This window comes from Camellia sinensis, chromosome 3 (assembly GCF_055761805.1).
Source record: "Camellia sinensis isolate YWXY chromosome 3, ASM5576180v1, whole genome shotgun sequence".
NCBI lineage: Eukaryota > Viridiplantae > Streptophyta > Magnoliopsida > Ericales > Theaceae > Camellia > Camellia sinensis.
This window is the reverse complement of record NC_138963.1, coordinates 97108796-97123103: the sequence shown is the minus strand read 5'-3', so window position 1 is coordinate 97123103 and position 14308 is coordinate 97108796. Positions and strand designations below refer to the sequence as shown.

General features: G+C 36.2%; 1 protein-coding gene across 1 annotated transcript; it reads left to right on the top strand.

Moving 5' to 3' along the window:
- The first annotated feature begins 239 nt into the window (after window positions 1–239).
- LOC114279220 (putative NAD(P)H dehydrogenase (quinone) FQR1-like 2) lies at window positions 240–8702 on the top strand. The gene is made up of 2 exons (XM_028221441.2): window positions 240–1294; window positions 8178–8702. The coding sequence occupies exons 1-2, from the start codon at window positions 744–746 to the stop codon at window positions 8431–8433; spliced, it is 807 nt and encodes a 268-aa protein (XP_028077242.2). The 5' UTR covers window positions 240–743; the 3' UTR covers window positions 8434–8702.
- The last annotated feature ends 5606 nt before the right edge of the window (window positions 8703–14308 follow it).

Below are 14308 nucleotides of genomic sequence, written 5' to 3'. Positions count from 1 at the left end.
GGTGTCAAATGAGAAAAAACTTCAAAATTAAAATGAGAAAAAAATCAAATTTAAAGAAGTAAAGTATAATATATCCTAAAAAACTTGAACATTAAATTTTTAAAAATTAACAAATTAAAATCATTAAAATGAAATTCAATAAACCTTTTTTTAAAATTCAATTTATTTTTATTTTATTTTATTTTATTTTTTATAAACCCGAACTACCGTAAAATAGTTGCTACTCGGTCCTTACACATGGAAGGCAGTCATTTGTAAATTATATAATTACGAGGAGTTTCATGAAAACAACTTCTCTAACAAAGACATGACAATTTTAAATTTCTATATTTTATTTTTGTTTGGTCAGAAAATTCCTGTAATTCTCTCGTCCAGTTTATGACAACAACTGCCAGCGAAGATTCCATGTGAGGTTCGGTGTTCACTGGTCTCAGATTGTTCTTCTTCTTAACAACTCACAATTTACTCTGGCCTGCCCTGTTTCACCTCAGCAGAGTTGCGTTTTGCAAGACGTTGAGGCCTTCACACTTTTTAATCAAAACCCATCTTTTTTCCATTGAAAATCAATCGGTTGAAACATTACACAGAGAGATAAGTGGGTCATCTCCTAAAATTGTTGTTAAGTAAGAGCTTTTTGTGCAATTCTGTACTGCACACAATCTGTTTGTGAGATTGACCAAGAAAAAAGAAAAAGAAAAGAAAAGAAAGGGTCAATCTTTAATTGAAGAAATAGGTGACCTTTTATGGGTAAAGGAGGAGGGTGTGTACCCAGCAAGAAAAGGTCACCTTTGGGTGAATCTGATCATGATGAGCCAAACCCAGTAGTTGATGGGTCAGTCCAGATTGAGGGTCAAAGCCCTAGCACTGATGCAAGAGTCCCACTTGAAGATGGGGCTTTGCAAGCAGTGGAAACGAATTTGAGAGTATTTATTGTGTTCTATTCAATGTATGGGCATGTGGAGAGTTTGGCAAGGAGAATGAAGAGAGGGATTGATGGGATTGATGGGGTTGAAGGGGTTTTATATCGGGTTCCGGAAACATTGTCACCTGAGGTTTTGGATCAAATGAAGGTGCCCCCTAAGGGGGATGAGGTTCCAGTGATATCGGCTGAGCAGTTGGTGGAGGCTGATGGGTTGTTGTTTGGATTCCCAACTAGGTATGGGTGTATGTCCGCACAAATGAAGGCATTTTTTGATTCAACGGGGCAGTTGTGGAAGGAGCAGAAGCTTGCAGGAGTGCCTGCAGGGTTCTTTGTGAGTACCGGCACACAGGGAGGCGGGCAAGAGACTACTGCGTAAGTCAGTTACAATTTAACATTGCTATTGATTGGTAATTTGGAATTGTCAATTTCGTGGTGTCAATCATTCTACTACGGTAATCTGTATAAGTATCTATCAAATTCATGTATTAATTTTTCATACAAGTAACTATGTGACTCGTTTACTATTTTGGTGTGTTGTTGGCTTTTCATATTAGGTGGTATTTATGATAAATTAGTGACAGCATCTACTCATGGTGTGGAACCTACGAGGAAGTATACAAGATGCTACCCTATGAAGTACCGACACTTCAAAATGGGTGCCATATAGGTGTCGGATACATATGGGAAACCGACTCGCTGGGGACACGCATGTCCATGTGTTAGACAGGCTGCGTGGTGTGTCAATTTTTTTAATTGCTATTATTGCTATTATGATTTTTTTGTTTTTTTGCAATACACTTTACAGACATGTGTGCCCTATGTTTGGACACACCTTATAACACCTTTGTGATTTTATTTTTTATAATTTTAGAAAGATGATTTGGGATCAAAATAAAATATATGAAAACAAAAAAAGAGGAAAAAGAAAAAAATATACCTACATATACATTGATACCTCTTATTTCGTTATACCCTAAATTGATATTCATATACATAGAAAACAAAAATATGAGGAAAAATAAAAATAAAAATTTGAATCCCTGCAATGTCCATATCCTAATTTTTTCAAAATCACTGTGTCCTAATGTTTTCAAAATCACCGTGTCCTGTATCTGTACTAGTGTTTGTGTCTGTGCTTCTTAGATGCTACCTATCTAGTTAAACTAGAAGATGTATGGTTTGATACTTTCATGTAGAGAGTTTCCTAGAAAGCTGTCACTTAGATCACCAGTATTTTGCAAATTGGGACCAGAAATGAGGGATATAACAGAAGCAAAAGGTGGTATCAAGCACTCGTGTCTTTTCTAGAGAGACAGAGAGTTCAAAACCATTTCATTAGGGTTTAAAACCCTTTACTGTGACTCCCACCACCTGTGTCTCCTCATTCGTGTACTCCTTTACTAGATACTTCTCTAGGATCAATCCAAATTAGTCCCTTGTTGATATCTGAATTGATGCTGTCATTTCTGAAATATATTGTTGAATATTTTTTTCCCCATATTTTTGGCATCACTAAGGCTATGCCTAGGTTGTTTCAGGCTATGAATTGTTATAGGTTACAGAAAAATATGTGGAAATTCGTTCAAGGTATGGAACTATTTGATATTGTGATGGTGCCGGCTACATGAATCCTTCTTTTCCACTCGATTCTATCAACGGCCATTTGTTAATCAAATTAAGGAGATTTATATCTCTATTTACTATACTCACCCACATCAATCTAGGTCTGCCCTTTCTCCAAACACTTCTATCTACCGTTACTGTATCACATCTCTTTACTATTGTCTCTGTTGATATCCGTTGTAGATGACTAAATTATCTCAATTTATTCTCTCAACTTATCTTCTATTCGTGCTACTTCTGCCCATTCATGAATATACTTATTTCTAATTCTGTCTTTTCTAGTCTTGTCACACATCTACCTTAGCATCCTCATCTTAACAACACTCATTTTATTTATATGTTGTTTCTTAGTTGTCCAACATTTCGTCCCATACAATATCGCCAGTCTAATAGCCGTTTTATAGAACTTTCCTTTTAGTTTAATGGGTATTTGTTTATCACACAGTACCCCAGATGTACTCATCCACCTAAACCACCTTGCCTTAATTCTATGGACCACATCCGCACCAATCTCCCCAACCATTACCGTTATGATAATCGATCATAAATAACGAAAATGTTTACTCTTAGGTAGTTTTTGGTTCTCAATCTTCACTTCTCCTCTCATTGTTACTGTTACTAAAATTACACTCCATGTACTTTGTCTTAGTTCTGTTTATCCTAAGTCTTTTAAATTCAAGTGCTTCTCTCAAAGTCTCCAACTTAGTGTTAAGTCCTTCTCTAGTCTCATCTATTAACACGATATCATCTACAAAAAGTATATACCATGGCACATCATCGTGAATATATCTCAACTCATCCATAACTAAAGCAAAAAAATTAGGATTTAAGGTTGATCTTTGGTGTAAACCCCACAGTAATTGGAAGTTCATTTGTCTCTTTAGCGGGCGATCTAATAATGGTCACCATACCTTCATACATGCCCCTAATCACATCAATGTACCCTTTTGTAACCCCTTTCTTCTCTAACACTCACCAGATTATATCCCGACACTCTATCATATGTTTTCTCAAGATTGATAAAAATCATATGAATGTCTCTTCTTTTTTCTTTTTCTATACTTTTCTGTTACTCTCCTCAAAAGATAGATTGTTTCCATTGTTGACTTACCCGGCATAAATCCAAATTGATTCTCTGACATGTATGTTATATCTCGCAATTGACGTTTCATCACTCTCTCTCACACTTTCATTATGTGACACATTAGCTTGAATCCTCTATAGTTGTTGTAATTCTAGACATCTCCTTTATTCTTATAGATTGGCACTAAAATACTCTTCTTTCACTCCTCTGGCCTTTTCCTAGTCAACAAAATCTTGCTAAGTAACCTAGTCAACCAAATAACCCATTTTTTACCCAAACATTTCCAATCTTCAATAGGAATATCATCGGATCCTAAGCTTTATTTGATTTCATCTTCTTAAGTGAAATCTCCACTCTATAAAGTATGGACACGGACACAGAACACGGCAATTTCTAAAAAATGGGGACACGGACACGGCAGGGGACACAGTAATTTTTTTTTAATTTTATAAATATTTTTATTTTAATCTACATTAATTATTTTATTTATTTATTTCTTTTTTTAAATAATGTGTTTTTGGTGATTTTTTATTTTATTTTATATACATGTGTTTTTTTTATTAATATGTGTAAGTCGTATATATTATGTTATATACTTATAAAATAATATGATTTTATTAATATTATCTTATACAGACTTATATATATATATATATATATATATAAGAGATAAGAAAGAAAGCGCAGGGATAGAGACGGCGAGAGAGAGAGAGACAGAGACGCGAGCGAGAGAGAGAGAGAAGACGGCGCAAGCAAGACATGGTTCAATGGTTCGATGTGAGACGAGATCGATGGTTCGATGCGAGCGAGACGAGATTGATGGTTCGATGGTTCGATTGATGGTTTGAGTCAACTGGTTGTTCGACGATTAGAGTCGAAGGTTTGTCTTTTCACTCTCTTCCTTCACACTCTCTCTCCTCGCCGTGTCTCATGTCGTGTCCAGATATGGACACACGTGTCCCCGGTGTGTCCTATACAAAAAAATAAAATAAAAAAAATAAATAAATTAAGGCGTGTCCTGTATGTGTCCCCGTGTCTGACACCGCCACAGCGCTAATTTTGCCGTGTCCATGCTTCATAGTCTCGACTTCAAAGTTCCTAATTGTGCGATAGAACCTGTAGCCTTGGTTTTTCTTATTACTGGCTACTTTCTCCCTTTTTGACCTTCCTCCATGTTTCTCATTTAACAACTTCTCAAAATAGTTCTTCCACCTCGCCTTAATCTCTTCATCCTTTACCAACACCTTAGAGTCCTCACCCTTGATGAACTTAACTTGATTAAAATCTCTTATTTTCCTTTCTCTTATCTGCGCAAGTTTGTATATTCTCTTCTCTCTCTCCTTACTATCTAGTCTAGTGTATAGGTCATCATAAGTTTTCAACTTAGCCTATCTTACTACTTTTTTGACCTCCTTATTAGCCAATTTGTAGCTCTTAAGGTTTTCCTCAGTTCTATCATTTTGCAACTTTTTAAAGCACTCTTTTTCATCTTTACTACCTCTTGAACCTCCTTCCTCCACTACCAAGTTTCCTTAGAGTTGGCTTCCTTTCTTTTCGACTGTCCAAGGACTTCCCTTGAGATTCTCCTCATACAATTGACCATCGAGTTCAACATAGTGTTAGCATCATCTTTCAAATTTTAAGTACCTTCTATATCTATTCTATTCTTAAATATTTATAATTTATCTCCTGTTAGGTCTCACCATCTCGTTCTACGACGCCCACTATCCTTCCTAGCTTGGTATTCCCTTTAAAGCATAAATCTAAGATCCTATGTTGAGATGTCAGTCTCTCTCCAAGAATCACCTTACAGTCACTGTATTTTAGATGGTTCACTTTTCTTACTAGAAAGTAATCTATTTAGCTCCTAATTGACCCACTCTTAAAGGTTATCAAATGTTCCTTTCTCTTCTTACACATAGTATTGGCCACTACTAGGTCAGAAGCCAAAACAAAATCTAAAATATTTTCTCCAGCCTCATTTCTATCACGAAAACTACACCCACCATGCACCTTCTAATAACCTAGTTTATCGATTCCTACATGGCCGTGGAAATCTCCACCTATAACTAGGTTCTCTGTTACAGGTATCTCCTGTAATACCTCATCCATTTGATTCCAAAAATTTCTGTTAGTCTGATCATCTAATCCTACTTGGGGGGCGTATGCACTAATAACGTTCACTATATTCTCTCTAATAACTAATTTAACGAACATAATCCTATCACCTTTCCTAATGACCACACTTACATTTTCTGCACGACCCTTACTATTATTCCTACCCCATTCCTGTATCTATCCTTGCCACTATAATATAGTTTAAAATCGGTATCCTTTATTTCTCTAGCTTTTTCACCCGTCCACTTAGTTTCTTGTACGTAAGCTATACTAACTCTCCTCCTAATCATGACATCTACCAATTCCATAATCTTACCAATTAAAGTTCCTACGTTGCATGTGGCTACCCTAAACCTATAGTTTTGGTCTAGCTTCTTTATCTGTGCTCGTCTAGAAAAACGCGGCAACCTTTGCCCGTTTTTCACCACACCCAGGCGTCGATGCGGCGCCCTTTGCTCACTTTTCAATGTTCAGAGACATAATTGGGGAGCTGTAAGAGTAGTTTGAGTTCTATTAGGAGTCATTTTTAAGAGTTATTTTTGTCTTTCTATTTATAATTAGAAATTCCAGATACATTGCTATGTTGAGTAGAATAGATGTTAGATATGAACACTTAACAGCTAGCCCATGATATCAAGTATCAGAATGTAGGGGCTCTAAATATTTGTACAGGAGGCTTCTTCCACAAATGCTGCCAGATATATCTGCTGCATGAGAATTGGCATTCACTTTGTTGCATATTAACCATCTTGTGGCAGTACTGATTTATAATTTGGAACTGTGTTAACCTTCTTATTACATTTATTGGTTCTTAATACCACTTGCTGAAATTTGAAGGGGTTTTTTTCCCCTTCTCCAACCATGAACTTCCATAGAAATCATCTTACTACATTCTCCAAGAACTATGTTCGCATAAAGAAAGCAACGATTAAGGTCATTCCTTAACTACCTATGACATACAAATACAAATACATGCACATCACTCTTTCTTATCCTAGTCACATGGCATTAATTGTGGAGGTTGTCCTTTTCGAAATTGTTCATCTTCAAACACCAATGCCCATGTAGGTAACCATGTTAGTAACCATGTTAACGTTTAAGAGACAGCTTACGAGTAAGTAACCTTCCCTCTCTTTCTCTGTACTATTGTGATGAAAACAGGTTTTAGAAGGAAAATGTTTTAGTAGAGAAGGGAGGAAAAAAAAGAAAAATGAAGTTTGTGTATGAAGTCTTGATTTCTTAAAACCAATCCCAAACCCTAACGAAAGGCATAATATTGTTATTGGAGAGCCAATATGAAACCCTTTCATTAGATATTTCTGAATGGGAAGGAAAGGACACATGGAGTCCTCAAATTTGAAGTATAACCAAATGCCACCTTTGTTATTAGTTTTACATTCTAGTCCCTGAGTGTGTAAGCTAAGGAACTCACAAGATGTGTGCAGAATTACTTCTCTAAAAAAAAAAATAATGACAAGTAAAAATTGAATAATTGGTCATACTGGTTTCACCTTTAAAAGCATTACGAGGTGTTTAAATGCCTTGGTGCTGAAGTGCAATTTTCTAAGGAAATAAATTCATATTCAGGAATATTTTCCAAATCTATACATGAAGTAGACTTTGCGTCGGAGACCTCATTCGCATGTTAAGCACGGTCAATGCCCCTTAGCTTAAGATTCAAAGTTGGCTTGATTTAGCATAAGTATGAAGAGCGGTAATGGCATCTCCCTACCTATACACCTATACTCGTTACCCTACAACCACCAATCAGATCTCTAATGATGTGTTTGGATCAAGGATTTGAGCAGTGATTTGTAGAGGGAAAGGAAAAATGAATGAAATATAAGCTAATTTTTATTTTTCTCTTCCCATTTTGTTTCCCTCAAATCCTTGTTCCAAACACAGTTTAAGGGGAATCTCAGTTGAACTGCAGAACTCCATTGGGTAGTATGAGTATCAACCCCTTGATAAGCATAGAGATTTCAAAAGTTTTTTCCACCTTTAACCTTTGGCAATTCATTTGATTGCTTTATTTCTAAGCACTATTTATGCTTTTTCTTGAATTAGAAAGAAATCCCTGAGTTCCATCACCAATTTCTGATAGATACAACTGAACCCCAGGAATATATATATATACACCCCTTACCAAAAGTCACTAGATTCTTGAGCCACATCCTCTTCTTATTTTCCTGATATTACGTAAATTTGTAATAATATTCAAAAATAAAAATTGAAAAATGAAAAATTGAAGATGCATACTTCAAAAGTTAGTTGCCTATTTATGATGTTTGTGGGATTTTTATTTTTTATTTTTAAATGCTTTCTCTTTGAGGGAGATTTGGATAAGATCTTAAGTTGCTGTTCTGGTAATCAATACCATTTGAGTGATCATTGCCATCTCTTAACTTATGTTTGATTTACCTGTTGCAGTTGGACAGCAATCACCCAATTAGCCCACCATGGTATGCTCTATGTGCCAATTGGATACACCTTTGGAGCCGGAATGTTTAAAATGGATTCTATCAGAGGAGGCTCGCCTTACGGTGCAGGAGTTTTCTCTGGGGATGGCACCAGGGAACCAAGCGAAACTGAGCTGGCCCTTGCGGAACATCAGGGCAAGTACATGGCTATGATAGTTAAGAGGTGTTCGGTGCCTTATTCACTCGATCCTGATCACAGCACTTGAAATTAGCCCTGTTAAACCAGCATATATAGTCCTCCAACTTTTATTGTTCATTGAAAATATATAGTCATTGTGTGTATGGTGTTCACATATCGTGTGTTGATAAGAGTTCAGATAGCCAAGAAGCCTATCCTTTTTTAGCTTGATTTTCTGTTCTCCCATTTTTCCGGATGCTGGTACTGTTGTCAAAAGTAAGTTTGTATATGTTGTGTATTCTTCTGTTTTGAATGTCTTATTCACAATAAAGTTGTGGGTTGTGTTCTCTTGTACAACTTGTTCAAACCCCTTATTTTCTTCTTTAGTGATTAAAAAAACAAAGAATCTCAAAACTTTTTGTTTTTAGGTGTTCATAAGCCGTCCTTGGTTTATCGAGTCTATTCAAGCTCAATTCATGTTTGGTTCATTAAAAGTTCATTAAAAATTGGTTTGTAATATAAATAAATCAAATTTGAACATATTTTTACAACTTGTTATGTTTTTTAAGCTAAACTTGCTACTCAGCTCATTTAGTTAATATGTACTATAAAAATCAAGATACTTGAACTCAATTCGATTAAAATTCATTTAAGATTGACCCGAAAAGTACAAAAATTCAAATTAAAATAAATTTTGAAACTCGTTAAATTTTCAAGTCATATTAAACAGCTTACCTACTATTTGTCTCAACTAAACTCATTTCCTAGTCATTTGTTTTGCAGTGCGTTTTGGTCATGTTTGATTCACAAAACTAATAGTGAAGTATTAATAATCCTATTAAATTAGTGTGGTATTCATTATCCAATTGGATTAATATCCATTGGATTAATAATCCCACCCCTACCCCATTACTAATAATCCTACAAATTTGTTGGATTAATTATCCATTGGATTAATTATGCTAAACCAAAATGTTAAAACAAACATAGGATAATTGGGCCCACAGATAAATAATCCCAATCCCATGCTTTAATCCACCCAATCAAACATATTGATATCCTTTGTCAACTGTAGATGAGCAAGATTACATGTGATCTTTCGTTTTCTATTTTGTTTTCAAATATAGAAACAAGTGTTACAAATGTGCTATTTACTCCATAATGAAGGTTGTAAATTCAAACCCTACGTGAAGCATTGGAATGATCCCCTTTTTCTTCACCTTATAACTAGGCTAGAGTAGGTCTAAAATCTGATCATATATTTTCAAGAAGCGAACTGGCAGGCTTGGCGTAGTGGTAAAGCTACTCCTTGATGACCTGATGGTTATAGGTTCGAGTCATGGAAAACAACGGCCTTGTTTGGTTTGGATTTGAGAGAGAGATTTTTGTAATATGCTCTACAAATACATTTTTGAGAGTAATCAAATCAAACGGATTTTCAAAAAAAAAAAAAAAACTCTGGGAAATGTATTTGGTTTGACTTTTTCCAGGATAAGTTTTGAAACATGTTTGCAAACACATTTTGAAAAAAAAGCCTCAAAAATCTGTTTGGTTTGATTTTTGTAGGAAAATAAATTAAAACACCTTGAATTTAAAAAAAAAAATCTTCAAAAAATGAAAAAAAAAAATTCCACTTTTATGCATAATTGGATTTTTCCATTTTTAATACATCATTTTCATATTTTATGTGTAATTAACATATTTTTCCAAATGAAATAGTGCTATATTTTATGTAATTAACATATTTGTCCAATTACAATAATCGTTCAATATTGGTAGGAAACCCCCCCTCAAAAAAAAAATAAAAATAAAAAAACAATCTGGAAAAATGAAAAAATTGCCATTTTTATACGTAATATATTTTTTTTTGTTTCATTTTTTTTACATGATTTTCATATTTATTGAAAGCATATTTTATATGTAATTAACATATTTTTCCAAATACAATCTTGGCCCATATAATAAGTACCACATGGTTTATCAAAAAAAAAAAAAAAACTAGCAGATAAAAGGTACCCATATAATAATTAACATAATAGAAATTCAAGTACAACCATTGTTTGCAACCATGCTTACAATCGTCTTACTTAAGTACACCCATAATAAAAAGTACCAATACAAAGATGATAATAGTAAAAAAAATAAATAAAATGCGTTGCATCTACTTCAAGTCCAAAACAACCACTTCTTGCCAATACGAGGCACTTGACCAGGTTTGACATTCTGTACCCGGCCATCATAGTTGTCTACCCACAAGAACCTTTGAGAGAAGTGGGTCTCTTGGAAAAACCTTTGAGGTAGGTGTCTTGCCCTATGGGTCTCAATCGTCTTCCTTCAAAGAGAGAGAGAGAGCTGTTGGATTGGTGAGCAAAATTTTCTAACAGAGTAATGTAGGTGAGAGAAAGGTAAAAGTGAGAGAGAGAAGTAAAGGACAGAAGATAAAGGTGAGTGGATTCTCTTGGGAACAAGATAAATGTGAGTCTGAGTGATTCTCTTGAGAACAAAGTTGAAAACTTGTTTTACAGAGAATATTTCAAAAAAAACCCAACCAAACATGTTGTTGTACTTTTTTTCCCCCCCTCAAAATCTGATTTCAAAACACAAACTGTTGGATATATATATATAACGCAGAGGATAAACAAATATTCGACATACCTTATGTGAATGAATCCGAAACGAAGAATTTTGTGGGTAAATCACGTGGTTCACAGCTACGAACAAAATACCTAGCAATAGAGTGATACCACAGTATGAGTATTACCCAGTCTAGTCACAGTGCAAAGGATTTATCGTTCTTTGATGGGAGAGAGTTAGAGAGAGAGAGTATGGGAAAAATTTATGGGTACCACACTAATGTATCTAATATAATATATATAGATCAGATATATAACCATCTATCCATATCTCCTAATAGGATAGGATAGATGTAGCTAGATAGTGAGTTATCCTAACAAATAGGATGATTAGAAATTCAAATTCAAATTACATGGGTAATTTGAATGGGCAATGGGTCATGCCACATGGGCACCCAAATTCGGGTCCAATACCTGACCCAATTTCCAACATCTCCCACTTGCACATGAGTTGGCATGACATTGCCACATCTCTATCTTAATCTTCCAAAATATTGAACAATCTCATACTAGCCAATGAACTGTGCGACCGCTGAGAACACCTGTATGTGGGAGCTTTATACTAAAAACTCAAAATGAGCCAGCATAGAGACATCAACCCAAAAAGAATAGAAATAGTGTCTCATGTACCTAGACCCATCTAGTTACATCAGCTCAAAACATCTCTAATCCCTCAGAGAGCATGTTTGACCCTCCTAGGTCCTGCATTATATTCACACTCAATCAGTATCCCATTCAGAGTGATGTGAGTTGTTGACAGTGAATATAGAGAGATGTAGAACTAGATGATATTTCTTTCACCCTCATATCATTTAACTTGGAATTGACCATTTTTCCAGTAATGTCCCTTAAAACTAAATCATACATGATTGCAGGCAACATACCAAAGTAGCCAAACATCAACTCCTCATCTTATGACATAGTCAAAGGTCACAAAAGGCACAAAGTAAAGTCATTGGAAAAATGACCTTTAGAACTCACACGGTGAGGAAGTAGGGATCCATTCTCTCACCTCGCTAACGGGTCGATAAGAACATGCAGTATGAATGCATGCTACAGTGGAGTAACTTTTCCAAAGAGTGATGTTAAACTCATACACCGTACAGATCTTAGTCTAGTCGCTCTTAAGCGCACAAGTCGCTTCCTAGTGTCTAACTCAAATTCTTTATTTGCTCGCCTCTCAGGCATCAAATGAGATCTCGCATCTAGCTATCCATATCAGGCATATCATGGAAAAATGGGTACTCATATCCATGGATGGTCTCTAACAAGACCTCATCTTGGCTCCAACCAAGGCGACATAGTTAGTGGATAATTTTAGCCTCTCTTTTAACTCTAAATATAATAAGCCACTAGTCTCATCCTTGCTCGTTACCTAGCGCTAAGGGCGATTGCTTGTGTGAGTGAGCCAATCTTGCCTGCTAACATCAAATTTATTTATTCCGTGTCTGCTAATTCATAAACCATGGCAAAAAGTAGTAAACATAAATGTGTAATCGAAACAAATATGAATACTTATGGCATAAATCCCTAAAAAATAAGAGTTCAATTGAATACACATATATCACCACCTACGTAGTCTTAAAGCCCTAACATGAGTAAGATAAACATCTCTAGCAATGGGCTTAGTCAAAAGGTCCGCAACCATGCGACTCGTAGGGATGTGCTCCAGGATCACTTCTTTTTGCGCCACAATGTCTTTGATAAAGTTAAACCTTATATCAATGTGTTTGGTTCTCCCGTGGTACTTAGGATCCTTAGCGTAACCGAGTGCAGCCATCCTGTCACAATGGATAGTCATTGGGTCTCAAGTGTGTGTGACTACATCCAAATGCTTAAGGAACCTCCTCAACTAAACGGCCTCCTGAATAACAGATGAACAAGCCACAAACCCAGCCTCCATAGTTGATAAGGCGATACAGGATTACTTCTTACTGATCCAAGAAATAGCACCATCGTTAAGCAGGAAAGCATATCCTGAAGTGGACTTACACTTATCTAAGTCTCCTCCCTAATCAGCATCACAATAGCCAACTAGACATAGATCTGAACTTTGGTAGCAAAGTGTGTAATCTGCAGTCCCTCTAAGATATTGTAACATCCTCTTAACTGCTTTCCAATGAGCTGGTCCTTGGTTGGATTGGTAATGACTCACCAATGCGACTGCATAACAAATGTCAGGGTGTGTACACATCATAGCATTCATCAAGCCTCCAACAACATTCGAGTAAGGTACACGGGCCATCTTTTCTTTTTCTTCTGGAGTCTTAGGACCCATATCAATGCTTAGACTCTTGCCTTTCGCAACATAAGTGTCAATGGGTTTGTAGCTCTGCATCTGGAATCGCTCTAGGATAGTCTTAACATAAGTCTATTAAGACAAACTGAGAAGTTTTCTAGAGCGATCCCTAAGGATCTTAACACCAAGCACATAGCTCGCTTCACCCATGTCTTTTATCTCAAATGTAAAGAACAACCACTTTTCAGTGGAGACAATCATCTCCTTGTCATTTCCAGCCAATAATATGTCATCCACATATAATGACAATATCAAAAAAATGTCCTTGGACCGTTTGACGTACACACAGTGATCTTCATCGATCATCGTAAACCCATTAGAAACAATGGATCGATGAAATCTCAGATTCTACTATCTGGATGATTGCTTTAAGCCATAAATAGATCGTTGAAGCTTGCAAATTTTGCGCTCCTGACCTACTGCCACAAAGCCTTTTGGTTGATCCATATAGATCTCTTCATCCAATTCTCCATGGAGAAATGTGGTCTTCATGTCCATCTGATATAGCTCTAAGTCTAACTGAGCTACTATGGCCAGAATTAGGCGAATAGAGTCAAACTTCACAACTGGTGAAAAGGTTTCCTCATAGTCCACACCCTCTAATTGGGTGTAGCTTTTTGCCACTAGACGAGTGTAGACCGCCCCGAGAACTCCTGCTTTCCGCGCGCGAGGGCGCGAATCACTTTGTTCTTTAGCTACTACAGTTCGGACTCAATGTCACGGTTCTGAATCTAATCTCGCAAAGTGCAATGCAAGATTGATAAATCACCAAAGAGTCCAAATCCGACAAATCATTTTGGAAAACTGATTTTTATAAAGAACTGCTAAACATGGATTGCTTTGCCAGATACAGAATCGCCACTTAAACATTTTATTTTGGGGGAAATTTAGAAAATCCTGACTCGTGCCTAAGGCCACGTGTCTGTCATCACCAAAGTTGCCTCGGCTCGGGAACTCGGGTAAGAGGGGAAGGTCATGCAATGAGCACCCCCGCTCGCCCGATCAAGATCGGTCTTTACTAACATGATATT